Below are 24,302 nucleotides of genomic sequence, written 5' to 3'. Positions count from 1 at the left end.
CTTTATCTAATTTTATATTAAGGATTATATTATTTTATCTAATCTTATTTTATCTCATTTAAAGGATTATCTTTTTTATCTAATCTTATTTTATCTCAATTTAAGGATTATCTTATTTTATCCAATCTTATTTTATCTTATTTTAAGTATTATCTTATTTTATCTAACCTTTTTGATCTCATTTTAAGGATTATCTTATTTTATCTAATCTTATTTTATCTTATTTTAAGGATTATCTTATTTGATGGATTATCTTATTTTATCTAATCTTATTTTGTATTATTCATCTTATCTTATTTTAAGGATTATTTTATATGATCTTATTTTAAGGATGATCTTACTTTATCTAATCTTATTTTATTATTTATCTAATCTTATTTTCTCTTATTTTAAGGATTATTTTATCTTATTTAAAGGATGATCTTATTTTATCTAATCTTATTTTTTTGTACTTTATCTAATTTTATATTAAGGATTATTTTATTTTATCTAATCTTATTTTATCTCATTTAAAGGATTATCTTTTTTTATCTCAATTTAAGGATTATCTTATTTTATCCAATCTTATTTTATCTTATTTTAAGTATTATCTTATTTTATCTAACCTTTTTGATCTCATTTTAAGGATTATCTTATTTTATCTAATCTTATTTTGTCTTATGTTAAGGATTATCTTATTAGATGGATTATCTTATTTTATCTAATCTTATTTTGTATTATTCATCTTATCTTATTTTATCTTATTTTAAGGATTATTTTATATGATCTTATTTTAAGGATGATCTTACTTTATCTAATCTAATTTTGTATTATTCATCTTATCTTATTTTTTTTATTATTTTATCTAATCTTATTTTTTTTATTATTTTATCTAATCTTATTTTATCTAATCTTATTTTGAGGATTATTTTATATGATCTTATTCTAAGGATGATCTTACTTTATCTAATCTTATTTTATCTTATTTTAAGGATCATCTTATTTGATGGATTATCTTATTTTATCTAATCTTATTTTGTATTATTCATCTTATATTATTTTATCTTATTTTAAGGATTATTTTATATGATCTTATTCAAAGGATGATCTTACTTTATCTAATCCTATTTGATCTTACTTTAAGGATTATTTTATTTGATGGATTATCTTATTTTATCTTATCTTATTTTGTATTATTCATCTAATCTTATTTTTTTTATTATTTTATCTAATCTTATTTTATCTTATTTTAAGGATAATTTTATATGATCTTATTTTAAGGATGATCTTACTTTATCTAATATTATTTTATCTTATTTTAAGGATTATCTTATTTGATGGATTATCTTATTTTATCTAATCTTATTTTATCTTATTATAAGGATCATCTTATTTGATCTTCTGGCCCACCATACCAGCCCCTGTGCCTCTGACGTCACGCTCTCGCGTCACCACGGTAGTTCTCGCGGTGTTAGCTCCGCCATTAGCATCGGTCGCAGGCTGCAGACCGACCATCAGCAGCATCAGCAGCGGAGACTGAGGCCTCCGGTTCCCCCGGTTCACGAGCTCAACCTCAGGGTGTTTGTGCACAAAACTCTCGGTAAGAATCCGGTGCTCAGTCACGCACTCGCACCGGGAGCTGAGCGCTATAGGAGCCGTCAGCAGCGAGCACCCTCCCCGCTGCTCCGCTCCCACACGCACACACAAAGCGAGGCTCCGCAGCAGCTAGCTAGCTAGGTGGCTAACAGGGAGCTAGGTGGCTAACAGGGAGCTAGCCCCGCTAAGATGTGCTAAACAGGCGTCGTGCAGCTAGCTAGCTACGAGTGCTAGGCTCCCACAGCCTGACGTGTGTTAAGTAGAATGCCTGCTTGGGGAGAAGAATCGGGCAGGCTCTGTTTAACGTGGTGTTTAAAAAAAAAAGATGCTAGCTCCGGTTAGCTAGTCAGAGGTTTCATATGATTTTTATTTATTTCAACGCAGGTCAGTTTTTCTCGATCTTACGTCACCGGAAATGGGCAGGAGGTGTTTGGCTTTGATCTCGGTTCAAAGGAGTTAGGGTTTGTGTAGTATTTTAGCAGCACACCAGGAGTCTACAGACCACGCCCCCGGGTCCTGACATCACACCCCACACCCCCACCGCGTTCAACGTCATCAGTTGAGCATATGGACTGTCACAAATGTGAGTGACAGTTGTCATGGAGATGGTCTAGCTTGGTGGTTGCAGGCGATGTTGACCTGAAGTCTGCAAAAACAATAATCTAAGTTACCTCGAAAAAGAATGAACAATTCATTCAAGTTTTCTGTTTCACTGTAAAATCATTATCAGTGATTTTTTTTAAATTATATATTGTGAAAACTGCTGCCACCTTCTTTGGACTAACTTAACTGATCTTTGTGTTTTAATTTTGTTTTGGTCTCTTAGTTAACGTATCAAGCCTACAATTTATCAAGTTCTTTATTATGTAATGAAATAATTGATATAATAATAATAACCGTTTAAGCTCAGATATTAGCTTGTTGCAGATAGCTCCATTGTGCTGCGTAAAGGTTTTAGGCTCCATAAAAAGAACTGGAATGCCCTAAAAAAAAAAATACCTTGAACATTTTTTATTTAATAATTCATTTTATATTCAGAGTAGTTAAAAGAAAAAAATGTATGTTAGCTGTGACCACGCAGGTATGTTGTTTCACTGTTCTTTGGTGCATTTAGTTTTTCTCATTATCTTTGGTCTCTTCATTAAATCCCAGACTGACTCCATGAAGATCAGGGCTCCATGGAGTCAGAACATCTGCTGCAGGACTTGTCTTTGAAGATTATTCTTATGAACTTGCTATTTGATTGGGTTAGGGGTTGCTCTGCAGAATACACACAGCACCTAAACATTTAAAGTGTCTAAAACCTTGGTACAGTTCCGTATGTCACCTGGTAATTGACTAAGAATATAAATTAAAACAACATTTTTGAAACACTGTCACCATTCTATAGTTGTGATCAACTTTGTAGATCTGTAAATACATTTTAATATAAGATAATTAATTTATTAGACAGAATATACAATACACTTTCAGTCTGGCTTATGGCTTGGCTATTTATTAAAATACTTATTTTGCTTATATTGTGTATGCATTCTAACTAGAAGGAGTAAACAGGAATGAAAGCTGAAACTGATGATTTGATTTTCTATATTATGTTTAAGCCTTGGGGCAAGTCATTTTAAAAGACTTTTTCACTTAAAGAATTTATAAACTCTTCAAAACATTCTCTCTGTTCAGACTTTTTCTTAATTCTCCTGATGTCTTTTTATTTATTTTTGCAGGTCCGACCTCATCTAATTGTTGTGACGTTTGCATAAAAGTATCTGGAGGTTTTTAAGAAAATTGCAATTCTGAAAGGGGCTGAATTTGAGTCAGTGAATGATTCCTTGTATATTGAGTTGAAACTGTTGTGTGTCTGTTGTTTTTGTTCTCTTTTGGTCCTCAGTGCAGGTCAGTGGATCTCTGACATGTGTCGGGCTGTGTGCTCCAGGCCTCATCACTCCAGCTTGTTTACCTTATGTTCTGTTAGTTTGGCTCATCCTTGTTCTAAAAGCAGTTTTCTCTTTGTGTTTGAGTTGCAGGCCGTTGATGGCGTCCCACTTTTTCCTTCTGTTACACGTTTTGCTGTGTTTTTGAGGTTGACGACAACATTTGGGAAATCAAGGTGTTTTTTTGCTTTATATATCTGGATTTTTTTCTGCACTGGATTTCTCTCTGGTTTTCTGGCTGTTAAGGAGGTTTCTCTCAGTCTCCTTTGTGATTCTTTGTTCATGTGAATGCAAGCTGCAGCTTCAGTGAAACCCTTGTCCCTCACTTTGGATACTCTGGCTTTCTCTGACATTTGCTGTTGCCGTTTCCTCTTTTGAGTTTTAACCTCTTGCTGCTGTTGATGCTTCACCCAGACTTGATGCAGGCTGACATTCAGAAGAAAGGAGTTGATGTTCCTTGAAAATTTTTGAAGGAGCATTGGATGAATTGCCAATCATATCTCTGCTTTGGGGGATTTGTCTGTGTTGTGGTTGACCTGACGATGATGACAATGTTGATCTTGTCTTTCTTTGTGTTGAAAGCATAGACTGTAGGTAAAGATGGAAAACACATCTCTAATAAAAACTGGACTAACCAGAAGAAAAAAAATCTGCACTTGGACATACTTCAGTGGGATAAGAAGTACCTAAACACACTACCTTTTTTATAGTTTGGTCTATGTTCCACCGACTAACATGCAGGAGGCAAGGTTTTATTTACCTATACCGCAGCCATACCCCTGGTGGCAGTTGCTTTGGCCATTCTTTTGGGGATCTGTCATGTTGACCATCTTTATACAGTCTATGGCTGAAAGTTGTGACCTCCAGGTAGCTGCCTGAAATAACAAGTTTTGTTTTGTTTCAATTAACAAATTTCATGAGTTGAAGATTGACTGAAATGTCAATATTGTTTGATATTCATCCAGTACTATCATCTATAGAGTGGCAGTCAAGGATCACAGTTTAAACCTAAAAACCTGAGGATGTTGTCTGAGAGACATTGTGACCACCAGTGATGAGGCGTGTGTTTTTTATTTATCAGTGTTGCACCTCTCTTCTGTTTGCTTTCTCTCTTCTGATCTGCCACTATCTTTGGTGCCGGGCATTAGTTGCTGATGTTGCTCTGGTTTACATAATGCTAATGTTGCTCTGATTTATTACTGCTCATGTTGCTGTGGTTGATATTATGCTAACTTTGCTCTGGTTGACATTATGCTAATGTTGCATTGGTTTACATGTACCTGACATTGCTTTTGTTAAAATGTTGGATGATGTTGCTTCTCCTTCTCTTGTTGACAAGTTCCTGCTGTTGCTCCTGTTGACATGTTGCTAATGTTTGTTGACAACGCATTGCAGATACTGTGGTTTGACACTTTGCTCGTGTAGTGGTGTGCTACAACCAGTTGCTGAAATGCTTTGGGCTGATTTGGTGCTGCTTCCGGATTCAAGAAGCAGCTGGATCAGTGCTGCTCAATTGTGTGGTGTTGCTGGCTTTCAGATAGGCATAGGTTGCCTGGTTCTTGTTTGGTGTTTGCAGGAGGCTGCTGGCTGTTTGCCATGTGGTTGCTGGCTGGTTGTTCAGATCATTGGAAGCATAATAGCGCTGCATATCTTGTCCTATTTTTACTTTGCTTATTTGTGGTCAAGTCGAGTCTAGTGTCAGGTGTGCCTGCAGTCAGCTTGGAAAGCTGCAGGAGTCTGATTCTGAGATGTGGTTTTCCTGCTGTTTTGAAAGTCTTCTGTAGTTGTTCGAGTTCTTGGATTAGGCAGTTTACATCACACAGCACTTAGATATTCAACCTTTTGAGTTTTAATGAAAGACAATTATTCACACTGATGAAGCCCAGGCCAAAACGCTAAGCAACACTGGGAATCAATGTAAAAGTTTACTGTCGTTCTGTTCTGTAAAACGTTAAATCCATTCAAGATGTCTTGAACAGGAATGTTTGTTCTCTAACTTTTTCACCAGGTTTCAGTGTCCTACAGAAATCATCAGTCTGGTATACAGTGAAACTATTCACACAGCTTAGTTGCATTGGTGAGTTACAAGTTGCATGAGATTCTTGAAGGTCTACTGTTGCACGAAATATTTAGGACACAGCCAAACATACAAGCAAAATCTTTGTACTGCATGATAGAAACAGTAAAGGTTATTAAAATATCTACACAAATTCAAAATTTGGGCTAATATAGAGAGCAACTCTTGAGATTGAAGGTCACTGTAATCTTCAAAAAAAGTAGATTGAATGATATATTTAAATCCAAAATTTTCAGAAAAGGGAAATTTGCGTCGTTAGCTAGCTTGAAAACATTTTTCCGGCTCAACGATGAAACCCATTACCTTGTTTTAGTTGCTCATAATTTGCAATGCATAACATCAGACAGTTGAAGAAAATGAACCATGTATGAGAGCAGCCTCAGTGTGGTTATCTGAGGTGTTTTATTCCCTTTATATCTAACTATTTAACTGTTAAAATCAGTGCTATTTATTCTCTCATGTATTTATTTTACAAAATAAAAAATTGCGGACAGTTATGCTATTTTAATGCTTAACATAGCTTCTGTTGAGGTCTTAGCTTGATCTAATGATTTTCAAAGAGTCAGAAAAGGTTAATCAATTGTATGAAAAGCTATAGGTGACTGGAGACTGTTTCAATTTAGGGTTGTTTTGCTGTTTTTCTGCCTATTTTGCTAAAATTTTTGCCACAAACTCTGTCCAAAAACCACTGGTTTCCAAATGTCAGGATCTAAAAATAGTTGCTCAAAGATTGATCTGTGGTTCTTCTTTAGAAACTCAAATGTAAGCAATGTTGGCTAAGCTATTATTAGCTCTCAATTTGAGTCTCATGCTAGCTTCCCAAGAAAACATCTGGAAACCACTGGTCTCCCTCGTTCTGCTCTTCATCTGACAGTAATGTTGCTTTCTCCCCAGGTTGTAGGGCTGTGGTTTAGCAGTCAGTATGGCGGTAGTCATCAGACTGCAGGGTCTGCCCATAATGGCTGGGACCATGGACATCAGACACTTCTTCTCTGGCCTCACCATCCCTGACGGGGGAGTGCACATCGTAGGGGGTGAGCATGGCGAGGCCTTCATCGTTTTTGCCACTGATGAGGATGCTCGGCTGGGGATGATGCGTACAGGCGGGTCCATTAAAGCCTCCAAAGTGTCGCTGCTGCTGAGCAGTAAGACAGAAATGCAGAATATGATTGAACTCAGTCGCCGCAGGTTTGAGGCTGGAGCAGGTGCTGTTGAAACAGCTGCACCTACAGCAGGAAATGCCAATCGGCAAGGGAGCACTGCCCCTATACCCACAGTGCAGTCAGGGGCAGGGGGGAGAAGTGGCAGCCATGGAAACCAGGGTTTCAGTAACACCTCTGCCTTAGTGACAGCTGCAAGCTCAATACAGGAGCCACCAAGCCACAAAGTAATTGCCAGCTTGGCTAACATAGTGCACTGCTTCCCCAACAGCTACAGCTCCACACCTACAATCACCACAGCTCTTGCATCACTCAATGCAGGCCCCCCGCCCATCCCTCCACTTCCCAGCATGCCTTCCATGCCCCCCATGCCTACACTGCCCTCCCTTCCAGTTCCACCTCCAGTGTCCTCGCTACCCCCTGTCCCTACTGTCTCCCCCATGTCACAAGGCCCTCCAATGCCTCCAATGTCTCACCTCTCCCACATGTCTTCCATGCCTCCCTTTAACCCCTCCCTACCTCCCCCAGCAGGATTAGGCCCAGGTCTTTCTCTTGGAACCCCCAACCAAATGCTGTTTAATCCTCTCTCCCCCCTGGCCTCTCTTGGCCTTCAGGCCCACATGAAGGCTGCAGCGGCTGTAGCCTCTGGGGTAGGAATAGCTAATCCTGATGAGTTGTTTGTCCTACTGCAGAATCTCCCATTCTCCTGCTCAGAGCTGGAGGTCAGAGAATTCTTCCGGGGTCTGGGTGTGGATGGGGCTCGTCTAGTGAGGGATGGGCAAGGTCGGCCAACTGGCAGGGCTATGGTCAAGTTCTTCTCACCTCAGGACAGCTTTGAAGCAGTGAAGCGGGGAGGTGGCATGATGGGTCAAAGGTTCATTGAAATCACTCCCTCCTCTGAGCGGCAGTGGGCCAGCCTCGGTGATGGTATGATGGGTCATGCTCCACACAATAGCAGCAAATCAGATCACATCAACGAATTTCACGACCACCAGCACCGTCGTGGAAATGCTGGGTCTGGGGGTAGGGATCAGCGAGGAAGGTCAAGATCTCCCCACCGACAGGAATTCTGTGTCTACCTGAAGGGCCTCCCCTATGAGGCAGACAAGAAACAGATTAAGGAGTTCTTTAATAATTTGTCTATTGTGGAGGACAGTGTCTACATCGCCTATGGACCCAATGGGCGAGCCACAGGAGAAGGCTTCCTTGAGTTCAAAGCAGAACAGGACCACAAGACTGCTCTGGGTTCTCACATGCAGTACATGGGCACCCGCTTTATCCAGGTCCAGCCAATCAGCCGGAAAGGAATGCTTGAAAAGATTGATTCCATCCGCAAACGTGAAGCAACACAGGGTGATGGCAAGAACCAGGATGGCCTGAAAGCTCCCAGGAACTGCGCCCACATCACCAACATTCCATACAACATCTCCAAGAAGGATGTTCGTGCCTTCCTTGACGGTGTAGGGATTTATGAAGACACCCTGAAGGTTCTGTCAGATACCCATGGCAATGGTTTAGGGCAATCCATATTCCAGCTGCGAACTGAGGAAGACGCCCGTAAAGCTGAAAGACTGCATCGTCAAAAACTCAATGGCCGTGATGCCTTTATCCACCTAGTGACCTTTGAGCAAATGAAGGAAATTGAGAGAAATCCTCCCCCTCAGAACAAGAGGGGCCAACGCAACCAAAATCCGCAAGGCCAAAATCAGAATCCCCACCAGCAAACCCAGCCCAGTCCCCAGCAGCCCCAGATCAACCCATTTGCTGGGATTAGTGGGGAAGAGTTTAACTTTCTCAGAAATACTATGGGGAACCTTAATAATGCCCAATTTGTGACTCCATTCTCAGCCCCAGGGAATGGGCTGGCCGGCCCTCCTCCTCTGCCTCCCCTGGCAGCAGGGCTGGGAGACGTGAATCTGGGTTTGGCTCCACCACTAGTTGCCGGTCTTCCTGGAGCATCAATCATGGAGTCACCAGGCTTTCGAACTGGAACTGGAGGAGGACTTTCATTCAGTCAAGATGGGCTTAGAGGCTTGGTGCCCTTTGAAAGTGCCAACAGAAAATCAAGTGGAGGAGGACAGAATAGAGGAGGTTCTAACAACAACCAAGGACGTCCAGGTGGTGGGGCCACAGGTGGGCAGCAGGTGTTCTCTCAAGGAGCTGACAGTCTCCGTAACCAGCCAGCCCCCGGCGGATCCAACAATCCCAATAGTCAACGTGGTGCTGCTGGCCCAACAATTGTAAAACTTCAGAACATGCCATTCACTGTAACCGTGGATGAGATCATGGACTTCTTCTATGGCTACCAGGTGTTGCAAGGCTCAGTTTGCCTGCAGTTCAGTGAGAAAGGCCTACCAACTGGCGAGGCCATGGTGGCCTTTCAGAGCCATGAGGAGGCTGCTGCTGCTGTCTTGGACCTCAATGACCGACCTATTGGCGCTCGTAAAGTCAAAATAAGCCTTGGGTAAAGCCCTACCCAAAACAGACTAACTGTAGATACAAGATGTTACACCTACCTGGATCAACAATCTAGGTAAAAGCAATTATACCAGATTAGATTTAAAACGTTTTTCAGTTTAGACCTTGCCCTGTCTGCCCACTGTCAGTTATTACTAAAGCGCTCCCTCTTCTTGTTTGTAGATAATAGCAGGTAGGCCCCAGCCCCTGCAGTCTGTCCAATAGGAAGACTCATATCCAGACTTTTTTCTTTCCTGCAGCTCCTCCACTGACTATCGTAACACAAACTGATGATTTTGGTGATTTTGGTCTTGTCTTGTTTTGTTTCCATGACAGCTTTGCAGCATTTTGTCCAATAATGTGACACGTTGATGAATTGAACATACTCTACACCTGTTTTACTGCTATGGTAACATGACTGTTTAATGAGCAATTCTTGCTTTATGCGTTTCAATATGCTGTGCTGCTGTGCTGTTGCAATGGTAAGATGATATCATGCTCTGTTGCCACAAAAAATGATGGTCACAGTCACAGTACAAATGCCATGATAATGTCAATGCTCTGTTGCTATGGTAAAATATTTACATGCTCTGTTGCTATTGTAACATCTTAAAATGCTCTGTTGCTATGATAAACTCTGAAAATGCTTTTTTGCTGTGGTCTAATTTTCAAATGCCATGTTGCAATGACAAGTTAACATACTGTGTTGCTATGGTAAAACCTGCTGTAGATTACATGTTGGTGCTCTGTTGCTATGGTAATGTCTTCGCATTTCCTGTTGCTACGATAAAATCATAACGTAAAGCTATGTTGCTGTTATCTAATGTTAATGCTCTGTTGCTGTGGTGAAATGTTGACATGCCCTGTTGCATTGTTGTAAGAGGATGATCCTGTTGCTATGGTAACATGACTACACATTTCTGTTTTGCAGTGCTCTGTGGATGTGGGATGGACAGATTCCTTACTCTTGTTTAATTTTGTAAATAATGCACTGGGGCTGCTGAATCCTTTCCCTCTGTCTTATTTTTCTGATGTTGCTGTGTTTTGATAATGCGACTACCCCCACCCCCCAAGCCTTTCCTTTGCACATGCTCAGTAGGTTTTTTGGATTGTAGAACGTTGAGATGAGGTCTTGCTTTTTTAGTTTGGTAGCTGTTTGTTGTATGTAGAATGTTTTGGATGTTTCCACATCGAAGCTCATTTTTTGTTCCTATTGTCAGTGTAAACAAATGTGTATGATCATATAACCATACATGATGTGGAGTCGTCTTTGCTTTGGTTAATAAAAGGACATTCCTGATGCACTAATGCTCACCTGCCATCAGCTCTCTCTAATTGCCTGCTCTTTCCTGTCTGCTGATGGATGGATGATGGAAACTCATTCATCGAGTTTCTGGGTCAATTTTCTCTCATCTTTCTATGGAACACGGATGACTTTCATTCTGACATTTTCAGTGCAGTATGACGTACTTAAATTTTAAACTTTGTCAAAGGCATCTTTGCCTTTTTTATATTGAAAATGTAGCTATTTATTTAGCAAAACATGAAATTGAAACCACTTCTGCTTGCAGCTCGCCCAATATTTACCTTTCGTTTCTGACAAACAGTGGTTGATAGATGCTAACTGCTGGGCACTGCTACAGTAGCAGGGAAGCAAATTGCTGAGAGGCCATCATGAAGACAAAGCTACCACCTTTTTATTGGATTCATTTGGCATGATTTAATGTTATGTATAATTATATATTGCCTGAAAAACTTCAATGCTTTCAAGACTAATGGTCTAAATATTTTTTGTCACCTCCTCTGCTCTTAGCTTGTGTGGTGTGAAAATAAAGCCACTGAAACATTTATAGTTGGTTGCACGAATGCAGCTGTACTGAACTTCACTAGCAGAAAGCATCAGTAGAGGTTGTTCTGACTGAAAAGGAAACCTCTACTCAGGAAGTGGTTTACCTCTAAAATGGCTACCCTGATCGCAATGCTCTACTAGCTGTGCACATTGTGTGTTGTGTGCATGAGGTCTTAATAAAGTGAAATAAAACACTGCCTGGGCAAATGATTGTTGGTATAAATGCCTGTCTGTGCTGTGGACCTTGTGTGTGTGGGTGGAGAAAAGAAATGTGTTAAAGTAAATAAAAATTCGGACAGACTTGGATGCAGGTCTGAAGAAGTTGTAGAGAGGTCATTGATGAATTACTGACACCGACCTGTTCATAACCAGCTGAGACCCCCCTCCTCCTGATCAATAGACAGAAAGCAGGACTTAAAGGTGAGTGACAGACATAAAGATGGTCCATTGAGAAGATGAGGGAAATGATGCAGTCTATTGAAGAGCTGTAAATGTTGTGTTTGTAGCCTGTGGACATTCATCAATAATCTTAGATCCACCTTAAAGGGATTCAAACCTTCACAGTGATGAGTCGCTGTATGATACCTTGTAGATCGATGGTAACAGTAAACTTTCAATGTTAATTGAATCATCACCTATAGACGTGGTAGTGCTAAGTTGATTGTTACTTGTAATGTTAAATGCAGAGGGTGGTGATAAGTTAGATGACAGCATGTAGCTTTTATACAAATGATTGGTTGATGGTAAGGTGTACATTTTAAATAATGGCCTGTTGGTTTGATCAGTAGGTGGTAGCCTGTGAGTAGATGGTACAGTACATATTAGTTTGGAAGTCTGGAGATGATGGTGGTCTGCAGGTGCAGGCATTCATTTTCCACCTAGTTTGCAAAACTAGATGATAGATTGCGGCATGCAAATGGTACGTATTAGTTTTTAGCATAGAGGATAGTGTACTTGTAGCTTTAATCATCTAGGTAGAGGCAGATGGTCTAGGAGGTTAGTCTGTATTTAGCAGCCTGTAGGAGGTTCATAGACGTCAGTGGTCTGTAGATAGTGCATGTATAATGTTATCCTATAGGTAGTGGTCTGTAGCTGGGACATTGGTGTAAGCCTCTAGCTTGCGGCCTGTAAAGGGTTTGTAGATGTTATACAGACGTTAGCCTGTAGTTGGTGGTCAGTTGTGTACATAAATGTTAGCAGGATGGATGTTAGCCTGTGGTTAGCAGCATCTAGATGGTACATACATGTTAACCTGTAATAATGTTACCTTTATGGTTTATAAGCTTGCTCTGGTTCTTCATTGAAGCTATATGATGTTATTCAGACCAAAGGCTGCATCATTCCCCCAAAATGCAGTCGCATAGTTTTTGGATCTTTGGAATGTCTGTCACCGTGTTTGTGTGTGTGTGTGTGTTTTACAGGATTTCACATTCAATTAAAATTGACTGGTTTTTCTATTGGCTGGCCCGCAGCAGCTTTTTCTGACTCCTCTGCTGCAAAGGATGAATCAAATTAAACTTCATGGTTCTTTGTGAGGATTCTGGCACTTGCTGTGGTCAGTTTATTCTGTTTCTCCTCTGCCTGAACTGTTTTCAATTGAACTTCTGACTTCGCCTTTAGTTTCTGCTTTTCAACATCACAGAATTACACAATTTAAACAGTCTTGAAGAGCGTCTGAAAATTCATTCTTAACTTTGAGAACAGCAGTTTTGACAAGATTAGTGGCTAAAAGTCCACACACTTGCCTTTTCTGGAGATTTCAACCCCATGTCACAGTCTTCCTCAGCAGATATTGTCAGTTTTTATCCAGCTGTTTGGCCAAAGTTTTGAAGTGGCAGTATGTGGTATTAACTAATTCCTTTTACCAAGAAATATATTAAAATCAGTCGTATCAAGTAAAATGGATAAATACTATATTCTATTTAGTGAATGTGAAAGATTTACATACAAGGCTGGCAAAGTGTCTAAATTGAACACCAAGCAAGTAGTTTTGCTTTTTAATGCACCAATTAAAATGTCCAAACACTGCTGCTGGTCTCTGGTATGGACTCATCTATCGTATAGGTACTACTGTACATTCTAAAGCTGCAGTGGATATTAATAATTTGTCTGAATACACCCAGTTCTGCACAAGACTGTAAATCATATTATTCCTTGTGGCATGTCATTGAGCTGGAAATTAATAAAACCTGAAGACCTTGAATAAGAACAATTGCTCTCAGCCCTTTTAGATGTTTTTAGTGTGATTTACAGGAACAATATGATAGACCAGAAGGACCATTGATTTGAGAGTTCTTTCTCTTCCTCTCATCTCTTGGTTTTGTGCTCTCCACTTTTAGTTATGGCCTTTAAGGCTTTATAGCTCCATTTGCTTCGTAGGCAGCATTCTTAATACAGCAGGTAATTAAATAATTTGCAGCCTTACTGGTGTCTAAGTGTAAGATACACCAGTGGCCTTTGTTTTTGCAAATGTTGTTTCAGCCGACCTACCTCATAATACAAATAAGAATTTCTAGTCTGGCTTTTGTGATGCTAAATTGCAGCTCAGACTTGAGACATATACATTAAGATTAAAATAAAATCCTATGATATTAGAAATACCAAAAATACCGTACTTTTACCCATACACCTAAGTATTGCATTTTTACCTATAACTTACTTGATGCCTATTTTGACTCTTGCTGCTGTAATATTGCCAATTCCCCCCTTTTGTGGGATAAATAGAGGATTATCTTGTGTTTTATAAATTGTTTATTAATGATAATCGACTTTGATAAACCACCTGCTACAAGATGATTCTTCACATTCCAGAAAAAATGCTTTGCTTTGTTTGGGGTCGGTTTATTGTGACGCTGCTTTTAATTTGAAAGAGTCTGTTCGGGAAGTGCTACAGACGTCATCCGGTGGCTCTGAACACTGAGCGACAGTCGTGTGGTCCAATCAGAACGCTCTGTTGAAACCGCTTGACCAATCAGCGTATGAGAGCCGCTCCCTGTGGGCTGCAGCTGTTGTGGAGCGACTCACGTCCGTTCTGTTCGTCGGTTCCTGAGAAACGAGACGTTTCCGCTGCTGCTGTTCTGTGTCTGTAGTTGAACGGTGAATCCGGGAGTCGGTTTCCCCCCCTCCGCTGTGTTTACTGAGTGAAGAGGGGTCGCTTCCGGTCCCGGTCCGTGACTGTGCTTGTTTCCCCCCCCTCTGCTGCTGCGCGTTCCTGCTGGTTGAAGAGATAAGACACCGCTAATCAGAAGAGGTGATTCATAAAGTTTATATATATATAGAGAGAGAGAATGAATGAGTGTGTTTGTGTGTGTGTGTGTGTGTGTGTTTGATAGAGGGAGAGGGAGAGACCGTGTGTGGGTGTGATTGAGCAAGAGGGAGAGAGATAGAGACAGTGTGTGGTTGAGTGAGTGGGTTTGTGTTTGTTTGAGAAAGAGGTTGTATGTGTGTTTTTAAGAGAGAGTGTGTGTCTGTTTTTAAGTGTGTGTGTGTGGTTTTAAGAGAGAGTGTGTGTGTATTTGATAGAGGGAGAGAGAGAGACAGTGTGTGGGTGTGAGAGCAAGAGGGAGAGAGATAGAGACAGTGTGTGGTTGAGTGAGTGTGTACGTGTTTGTTTGAGAAAGAGGTTGTATGTGTGTTTTTAAGAGAGAGTGTGTGTCTGTTTTTAAGAGAGAGTTTGTGTCTGTTTTTAAGAGTGTGTGTGTGTGTGGTTTTAAGAGAGAATATGTGTGTGGTTTTTTTTTAAGAGGGAGAATGTGTGTGTGAGAGAATGTGTTCCTGTACTTCCTGACATTTTGAGCGGTCCTCACTTTTTCCACGTTCTGTCTGAGGGTTAAGACTTTGTTTTAGGGTAAGAATCAGGTTATGGTTATTATGGTAATGGTAATGCTGAGTCATTTAGTCTGGATGGTTAGGGTAAGGGGCGAGTGTCCTCACTAAGATAGAAGTACAAACGAGAGAGAGAGAGGTGGTGTTTGTGTTAAACTGACTGACTGGTTTGACAGCTTCTGACTTCATACACCACCTGACAGCAACAAGACTTTCATTAGGAAGTGTGACTTCCGGTGAGAACTCTTACATGTGGGGTTCTTATGGTTCCTCTGAAAGCTTGTTTCGACTTAAACTGGTTTATTGCTCATGGACACAGGAGCTGATGGGATTTCAACCACCAACATCATGAGTCTGCCTCTGAATCTGTAGAAGGAAGAATGAATCACTGACTGAAAGCCATTAGTAACTAGTAACCATAGCGACTGAATACATGTTGGGAAATTAAAAGTCTGAAGCAACTTATTCTCTAAGGTCTGTAGAAATATCTCATCTCCATCGCAGGCTTTGAATTAAATTGTGTGTCTGTTGTTGAGCAGGGTTGTGCAAACACTACCAGACAGATGGCCATAAATCTTGTGGTGTGGGTCAGAGAGGAATTTTAATGGAAATCCAAATATATATTTCTGTTGACTCCTCAGAGAATAATTAATGGATCTTGATAGACACAATGTCTTTTTAGGTTTCATGTGTTGAATTTGGTGCAGATTGAAAAGTGAATTAATGTTACTTTTGGGCCTTAGTGGAGGTTTGTGATCTTTAAGAGCCTTTCTAGTTTTTTATTGAAACATAAACACCAGTGACTCCATCATGTCTTCTTAATGCAAGTTCTATTCACCACAACTTCCTAGAAGACACAGACCAGTCCTGGTTTACAGCAGCTGTGTTCCTGTCAGTTTGTTAGTGTGTGTTTTGAATATCTGTATCTTCCTTTGCACGTGGAGAAGATAAATCTAGTCCAACACTTATCTCAACAGACAGAGAGCAGAGTGTGTGTGACACAATATAATGTAAATTAACAGGATAGATATGTTAATAGTTAAAGGAGCCTCTCAGCAGAACTCCTTTGTCTGGACATGGATATTCTCCACCTTCGTACAACTTCTTTATGGTTTTATTGCTGTGTTGCGTCAGAGAAGTAACAATGATGCTGTAAATAGTTATTACGCAGGTTGAAGTTTAAAGAATCCTCACAAGGTTTTAATTGGATTCAGTCAAGAAATATGCAGCTCAGCCAGGTCCTAACTGTGACTTAATACTTAAAGCAAAATATTATGGCCAACAGCAAACATCTCGGGCGTATTTATCTTTGACACTTGATTTTTCCGTATGTCCTTGATGAACTATCTCCTGCAATGCACTGATGAAATACTCATTTGTTAACATAAGCACTTGCGTAGTTTCTTGTTGGGATAAAACAGGAAGTACAAGCAGAAGTTTTATAGTAACTGGAAATATGGTTTACAACTCGTACTGTTGAGTTATTATGTGTGAGTCATTTTGGACGTAGCTGATGTTTATCTGCCTGAAACTTTGTGTTTCTTCCTGTTGATAAGATTTGAAAAAGTCTCCTCTGCCACAGAGGTTGTGTTTTCACCTTGTTTACATTGCAAGCTGAGTTGTTTTTCAACATCTTCACTGATTTCTCATGTAATAACTCATGGATCTTGATGGCAAAAACCAGGCATGTTTAGAGGACTGATATTTGAAAGCGTGTGTATTTTGCTGTTGCTTGGTTGGATTTAAGGACTGTTGGGCCTTGGCTCTGTTCGCAGAATCTACTCTGGATATTTCATTTCTGTGTTTTGATCGGTTATTCAACCAATGAAACTGTTTGCTTTTACGTCACAGAATGTTTCAGTACGAGCGACTGTTCCGTCTGTAGTGCGACCGAAGTCTCTCTCCTCAATCCTGATCTAAACACTTCTCTCTTCCTTCTCAGATGGCGAAGGACTGTGTCTCGAAGGTGGAGCTGAGCATCTCCTGCTCCAACCTGCTGGATAAAGACGTCGGGTCGAAGTCTGACCCTCTGTGTGTGCTGCTGCAGGGCACAGGAGGAGACAAATGGACTGAGGTAACTTCAGTCACACGCGTGGTTCTTAATATTTTTGAAATAAATACGTATAATATAAGATTTAATAAAAGCCTCCTCTCTCTGCTTCAGCTGGGTCGAACTGAGAAGTTGAACAACACCTCCAGTCCGTCCTTCAGTCAGCGTCTCAGGCTGGATTATAACTTTGAGACGGTGCAGAATCTGAAGTTGGGCGTGTACGACATCGACAACGCCTCCTCTGACCTCAGCGACGATGACTACCTGGGTGGAGTCGAGCTGACACTGGGACAGGTATGCACCGGATCAGAATGTGTGTACAGCTTCTTTACTCTAAATTAACAGAGTTCTAAAAGAATAAAGTTGATAAACCTTACCTTATCGAGTCTGTTACATCTAGGACCATCGCTTTGTATTGATGACCACAGATTTCACCAAATTTATGTAATGCACATGACCAACGTCTACAATGCAGCCAATCAAAAATACAACATGTAACTCTGCTAAATACACTGGCAGCTGTAACATGACATGTGTAATGTTGAGTCATGGTTAGTGTAGTGTGAGCTCCTGTTGTCGTTGGTTGAGCTGTTTCTTGTGTGAAGATGTCATGATAGAGCAGTTTGTGTAGGAAACACTGACGCTGCAGATTCTACATGAGCTGGTGTGATGGAAAACTGGAAATACAAGAGGTTGTAAACAACAAAGTTATCTACGTGTATTTGATAAGGGGCTTTCTGCAGAAAGGATCAACACAAGGAGTCACAAGGATCTCAGAGTGAAGATCCAGAACAGTCACATGCACAGATCTTAAATAGGAGGCTTTAGGGCTGTCTCTCTGAACCAATCCAGACTGGTTCCATAGGTGGGGTAAGGAGAGGAATCTAAACATTAACAGCGTATTCACATGTGTTTCCTAAGGTGATAAGTAGACATACATTCCTTCCTCTGGTGGGTAAACAAGTGGAAAAAGGCTCTGGCTGTTCTCTTGTCATAAACAGTTCAGACCATAAAACAGCTCAGGTCATAAAGTCATTAGACAGGGATGCATAAGGTTACTCTTCAACTACAAAATAGCTTTCAACCATACTTACTTAATTTTTCCAATACACTGGTTTGACATTTCCTGTAAAATTGGGAGATAAGTTACTAACACAGCGATGATTCTGTTGATCAGGTTCTCTAAGTGTTAAAAAGTCCACACTCCCCTCTGCTGGACTAACAGTGTAATCACGAAACTGTCAGTGTATTTCATGGGCTATGTTAATAACGTGCTTTTATCCAAAGCCCTTTTACCTCTGTCACCACAGTTAAGATGCAGGATGGGAGTCTGTTGTCATGGATACGGCTGTAAAGGTCTCCTCTGTGTGTGTTTCAGATCGTTTCCAGTAAGAGTTTGAGCAGACCTCTGCAGCTGAAGAAAGGCAAACCTGCAGGGAAAGGAACCATCACGGTGTTTATCAATCAATTATTATTGGCATAAATAAAAAATTTCCTTTGTAAACTGTGATGATCTCAACAGTTCATATATTAATGTAAATAGCATGTAATTGTTTGTGTGTGTTTAGGTCACAGCAGAGGAAATAAAAGACAACAGAGCCATTCAGTTGGAGTTTGAGGCTAAAAACCTGGACAAGAAGGTAATTTGCTCCTCTTCCTCATTATCTTCACCTTCTCTATTAACCTTCATCTTCATCTTCAGGACTGTGTTACACCAGCTGCTCCCCCCGCTCACTTGTTTAGTGTTTTTTCTTTTGTCTGTTCAGGACACGTTTGGGAAGTCTGATCCATTCTTGGAGTTTTTCAAAAAGGGAGATGATGGAAAGTGGCAGCTGGTCCACAGAACAGAGGTACACACACACACACACACACACACAGAGGATGATGTCATTGCGATGAAGTCCATTGTGAAATTGATGATTTGTGTTTGTTTGTTTTCAGGTGGTGAAGAACAATCTAAATCCCACCTGGAAGAAGTTCTGCATTCCTCTGCAAACGTTCTGCTGCAGCGACCTCGAGAGGCCACTGAAGGTTCCACCAATCAGATTCCTCTATTCACACCATCCAAATCAGAATGCACCTTCAATCACAACAACCAATCAAAATCTTCAACGACAAATCTGCTCCTCCTGCAGGTGGATTGTTCCGATCACGACAGCGATGGAACTCACGATCTGATCGGTTCTTTCACCACCAAAGTCTCTGAGCTCCAGAAAGCTGCACACGGTTCACCGGTGAGATCTCTGATCATAAGAAAGGCTTCAGTCGTCAGGCGGCTGATCAGACGTCATCAAACTGTGTGATGTGCTTCCAGGTGGCATTTGACTGCATCCACCCGGACAAACAGAAGAAGAAGAAGAGCTATAAGAACTCTGGAGTCGTCTCTGTGAAGAACTGCAAGGTAGAGACTGCATTACCCAGAGTTCCCTGCAGGTTGCTGCTTTGGAAGCCATGAAGCTCAGATTCTGATGCTGAACTGTGTTTGTGTTTACAGCTGGTAACCCAGTACACCTTCCTGGACTACGTGATGGGTGGCTGCCAGATCAATTTCACCGTATGTCTGCACCAGTGAACAAACGCACATTTCAGATGATGTATTTTAATCCATGATCACACTCACTATAACTCAAAATACGTTGTTTTCTTTAGATTAAGAGATGTCGTCTTGGAATCCTTGTAAACTGTTGTATTATTAACCAGTTTATAAGTTATTTTTCTACTACATTAATTTATCGATTAATATGTGAACTATTTAGTTTAATAATAAAAGAATGATTGTTAGGTGGGAGTCGACTTCACCGGCTCTAATGGGGATCCTCGCTCGCCCAACTCTCTCCACTACCTGAGTCCAGACGGGCTGAACCAGTACCTGTCGGCTCTGTGGTCTGTGGGTCAGGTGGTCCAGGACTACGACACGTGAGTACATGATCACACATAACACAACAACTACACAGACCCTACACTAAATCCTCTAACCCACATCCTTGTTTTTTATTTACAACCTCAACTCGGTGACCTAGATCTCAATTCTTAAACCCGAATTCTTTCACTCTACACCTGAATTCATACATCCAACACTTTAGACTGTAAAAGTTCCTACAATCAAAACCTTAAATCCTACACACTTCAATCAAAACCTTAACTCTGCACCTCACAGCCTGAACCCTCCACCCTGCATCTTAAACCTTAAACTCCACATCTTAAATTCCCACATCTGAAACTCTCTTCGCAGTAATTCTAAATTGTTTAATTCCCTCGCATCAACTATAAACTCTGAACTGTGAACTTTCAGAACCAGAAGAAAAATCGCTCTCATTTTTGTGACTGTAAATAACGGTGGTTATTTTGTGTTTCCTTTTTTAGTGATAAACTCTTCCCAGCATTTGGTTTCGGAGCCAAACTTCCTCCGGACTTTGCGGTCAGTTCTCTAACCAACCAATCACAACGTGGCGCTCTGTGACTTACATTGGTTTCTCAAGTGTGACATTGTTCTGAAATGGTTTTATTTGTTTAATTGTGCCATTGGCTTGAAATTAGCTTTTAGAAAATATGAAAATTGGAATAACCTCATTTTTCTGAAGAGCCAATCAGTGTAGAGCATATATTGATTGTCATGTCTAATGAATTGTTGTGTTGTCTTTCCTTTAGGCGGCCCACCACGAGTTTGCGCTCAACTTCAACCCGACTAACCCGTACTGCCAAGGTACACACATCCGCCTCTCAAAATCTTACTCAAGCTAAAATAATCGTTCTTGTTCTGTAGTTATAAACGAGTCTTTGTCTTATGATACAGTCACTTTAATAAAGGCCTTTCTGTCTTGACTGCCATGTGTAGTTGGTTGTTTAGACCAGCAGATGGCGTGTTAAGCACTGCTAATTGCCTGTTTTCTATTTTCACATTTATCAGGATTATTTCAGTCGCCCAAACAAATCTAGATCTGTTCGTCCTCACTGCTTTTCCTCTGTGTCTCAGGTATCGAGGGGATCATTGACGCCTACAGGAAGGTTTTACCTCAGCTCAAATTGTCTGGACCCACAAACTTTTCTCCCCTCATCACCCATGTCGCCTCCATCGCCGCCAGCAGCGCTCAGGCCAACAACGCCTCTGTGAGGAGACGCATAACAACACACAATGAAATAAACCACAAACACACACTCAGCCTCTTACTTAAGTCCCTGTCTCTCTGCAGCAATACTTTGTCCTCCTCATCCTCACTGACGGGGAGATCACCGACCTGGACCAGACCCGGGACGCCATCGTCCGGGCGTCACGTCTGCCGCTGTCAATCATCATCGTGGGGGTGGGGCCAGCGGACTTCAAGGCCATGGAGCTCCTGGATGGAGACGACGGTGTTCTGAGGTCCACGGTGGGGGAGGCAGTCTCCAGGGACATCGTTCAGTTCGTCCCGTACAGACAGTTCAAAGATGTAAGGCTCTGTGTGTGTTAACAGGATCAAAGCAACACAAAAATGAATCGGCTTAATTGAAAAGAGATGGATGGTTGAGTGAATGTGAACATGGAGAATGTTTCCTCTTTCATGCCCACTTCTCACCCTGAACGTCTGTTGTATGTAAATTGGCTGAATGGATTTGATCTCCTGAGAGAAGAACTGACTGAGAGAGTCACAGCTTCAAATGTCAGAATTAGCTCTAGCTAGTTAAAGAGTAAAGCTGAACTTTAGATCAGATGAAAAAAGAGTTAGAAGTGATTGAAAACCACAACAAAATCCACCTAGACACTAACGTCTCATCTCTGTCTCTCTGTCTCTCTCTCTGTCTCTCTCTGTGTCTCTCTCTGTCTCTCTCTGTCTCTCTCTGTCTCTCTCCGTCTCCTCAGGCTCCCAAGGAGGCTCTGGCTAAGTCCGTCCTCGCTGAGGTCCCCAACCAGCTCGTGTCTTATTTCAAGATGAGAGGCTTTGATCCACTCAAACCTAAAGCTGCAGACAAAGCTTAAACCCCAACCCGACCCCCCCCCCCCCCCCCCAACCTTTACCTGCCTGTTATCCCCACATCGCCCATGAAGCAGATTTCATTCCCGGCTCGGACCGACACCAACCCTCTACTCTGCCGCCCCCAACTCATAAAGTCAAGCACTCTTTAGGGATCAACCTGAAGTTTTCACTGGAGTCTTAGCCAATCACAAGGCAGGATACAGCTATTAGCCAATCAGGGTGCCCGGGGGAAAAACACTCCAGTTTCCTGTCTTTTTTTATATCAGTTTGATAATCATTAGATTCTCTTAGATAATAGTAGAGATTATAGATTGTATTCCTTCTGCTGCTTCCACGCCAACTATGCAGATCACGTGTGCACTTGCGTGTCAAAAATATCATGGAGCCGCACACACACACAGACATACACACGCACGCACACACACACACAAAGTTTCACCGTGTCACCAGGTTTAATTAGTGTTGCCATAGTAACAGTAGAAAGACACTGATCTGCTGAGAGCTGAATGTGTCAAAACCTTAACAGAAAACTTGATTTAATACAATAATTGTTTTAATAACCACTCGTTGCCATGGTGACACTCTGCACTTACAGTGTGTGCGGCTCAGATTAGCCTTATTAATCAGGTATCAATACTTTGCACTTTGGGTGTTGAACTGAATGCTTGAAACTATCTTTATGAATGATATTCACTTTAACATAGCTTTACCACCGTAGCCTTATTATAGACTTTACTAGAGACTCGTAGACTTAACTGTCTATTTGCTGCTCCGCTGCTTCAGCCTGAACATATCTTTACTTCGATATCTATTCTACTATCTTCCAGTAACCTGGGGTTTCCTAAAATAGGAGTCACCCTCGTTTGACCACAAAAGAGAAACTGTACTTTAGATTTGAACATCACGGTTTGTAACAAATGTGTTGTATGTGACAAATTAATTTAGACCCTCATTGCTGTGGATGTTAAAATGGCAAAATTCTAACAATCTAACAAAAAGGCTTTGAATTAATGTTTTAGACAGTGCTAGTTCATTTTGACAATCCAAAACGAAATTTGACAGCAAAAAATAAATGAGACGACGCACCAGAAGGATTTGGATAATCCAAGAGGACCACTTTGTTGACCACATGTTGTTTTGATGCCAAATAGCAGCAGATTTCATAGGTGGAAGTTTCTCTCCTCCATGATGAACTTTGTTATTTCTTTATAGTCGCCAAGACCTTGTTTTTACCTTGTCAAAGATAATTTCTGTTTTTTATTTGTTAAAACGAAGTTTCACATTCGGCCCAACAATGTGCAGTTTTCATTTTAACAATGTTTCCCGAGTTACCGGGCAGAATTACAGAACTAACGACCTCTGACTAGCTCCATTGCTTACAACTCACTGCTATTAACCAACCAGTATAATAAACCAGCATGAAAAGTGATATAATGTCTGTATGGCCGCTGACTGTGGGAATGCAACAATAAAACAACTTTGGTATAGAAAAATGTGTCTATTATGTTTCAGTGGAAATAAAAGCTGATTAAATACAGTTCACAATTCAGGGTGATAAGTATTATCTGAAATGACAGAGACCATATTTTAGAAAATTGTATTTAACATGTACTTATTTTTGATTTCTTTCTGGTTTGGTGCATGTCCCATCCACAAACATTGAGGAGGTAGGGTGTCTGAGGCATTTGGCAGCCAGCCACTATTTGAAAAGTAAAACAAGAAAGTTATTGAACTTAACAAATATTAATTGAGGCTCAGGGTGTGTAAATAGACTTCTGCTTTTTATTAAACATGAGAATCAAGCAACAGCGACATGGCGGAAAAAAGTGCTGCACCTTAAAAGAAATAAGACATTGATGTACACACACAGACACAATGATGTGTACATAAACACTGGTGGAGACTGTCCTTGGCGTCAGGTTGACTCAGACCAGAGGATGTCTACAGACAACTTGTCCTCATACCAGAATTGGTTGCAAGTGACCCATAGGACATGAATTAGACTATATAAACATATGTTTCTATACAAAAAGGACACATTTAATTTAGGCAATATAAAGTACTGATTATGTATCAAAACTGATATGAAAAAGGTCTAATGTTGATCCCCCTCCTTCATTCAGAAGATGTTTCTGTTGCTCAAACCCACTGTGATGTAATTTCCTGTATAAATTTGATCTATGAACCTTTGTATTGATTCATGGTTGCTACCTTTCATAATAACAGTAACAACCACGATGATGGTTCCTTTTGAATTTAGTTCCTACACCTGTATACTTGACGAATTGGTGCAGCCGGGCGAATTGTTTGTCAGCAGAATTTTACTCAAGGTACAGAAGAGATTTAAATTAAGCTTGGTGGATGAAAGGGAAAGACGCCATTAGAGATAAAGACAAAGAAGCAGATCCAGGAACAGGTTTTAAACTACA

At 40.7% G+C, this 24,302-nt stretch overlaps 1 protein-coding gene across 4 annotated transcripts; it reads left to right on the top strand.

Moving 5' to 3' along the window:
* Nucleotides 1–1,470: 1,470 nt before the first annotated feature.
* On the top strand, nucleotides 1,471–21,893 carry cpne1 (copine I). 4 transcript variants are annotated; one of them, XM_061069072.1, is made up of 16 exons: nucleotides 1,471–1,579; nucleotides 16,814–16,945; nucleotides 17,036–17,215; nucleotides 18,300–18,374; nucleotides 18,490–18,561; nucleotides 18,688–18,771; nucleotides 18,863–18,952; nucleotides 19,057–19,155; nucleotides 19,236–19,322; nucleotides 19,416–19,475; nucleotides 19,704–19,837; nucleotides 20,285–20,339; nucleotides 20,570–20,624; nucleotides 20,895–21,028; nucleotides 21,112–21,348; nucleotides 21,759–21,893. In XM_061069072.1, the coding sequence occupies exons 2-16, from the start codon at nucleotides 16,814–16,816 to the stop codon at nucleotides 21,873–21,875; spliced, it is 1,611 nt and encodes a 536-aa protein (XP_060925055.1). In that variant the 5' UTR covers nucleotides 1,471–1,579; the 3' UTR covers nucleotides 21,876–21,893. The 4 variants fall into 4 exon arrangements, with proteins under 4 accessions (XP_060925055.1, XP_060925053.1, XP_060925054.1 ...); XM_061069073.1 differs by lacking the exon at nucleotides 1,471–1,579 and adding an exon at nucleotides 14,056–14,296; XM_061069070.1 differs by lacking the exons at nucleotides 16,814–16,945; nucleotides 17,036–17,215; nucleotides 18,300–18,374; ... (10 more) ...; nucleotides 21,112–21,348; nucleotides 21,759–21,893 and adding exons at nucleotides 5,512–5,580; nucleotides 6,475–10,511.
* The last annotated feature ends 2,409 nt before the right edge of the window (nucleotides 21,894–24,302 follow it).

Source organism: Limanda limanda, chromosome 4 (assembly GCF_963576545.1).
Source record: "Limanda limanda chromosome 4, fLimLim1.1, whole genome shotgun sequence".
NCBI lineage: Eukaryota > Metazoa > Chordata > Actinopteri > Pleuronectiformes > Pleuronectidae > Limanda > Limanda limanda.
Note: the sequence above shows the minus strand (reverse complement) of the source record. Positions and strands in the feature narration are given on the sequence as shown.

Excerpts from the sequence above, each read along its gene's own strand:
- cpne1 (XM_061069071.1), top strand. The coding sequence starts at position 6,503 with ATGGCGGTAGTCATCAGACTGCAGGGTCTGCCCATAATGGCTGGGACC.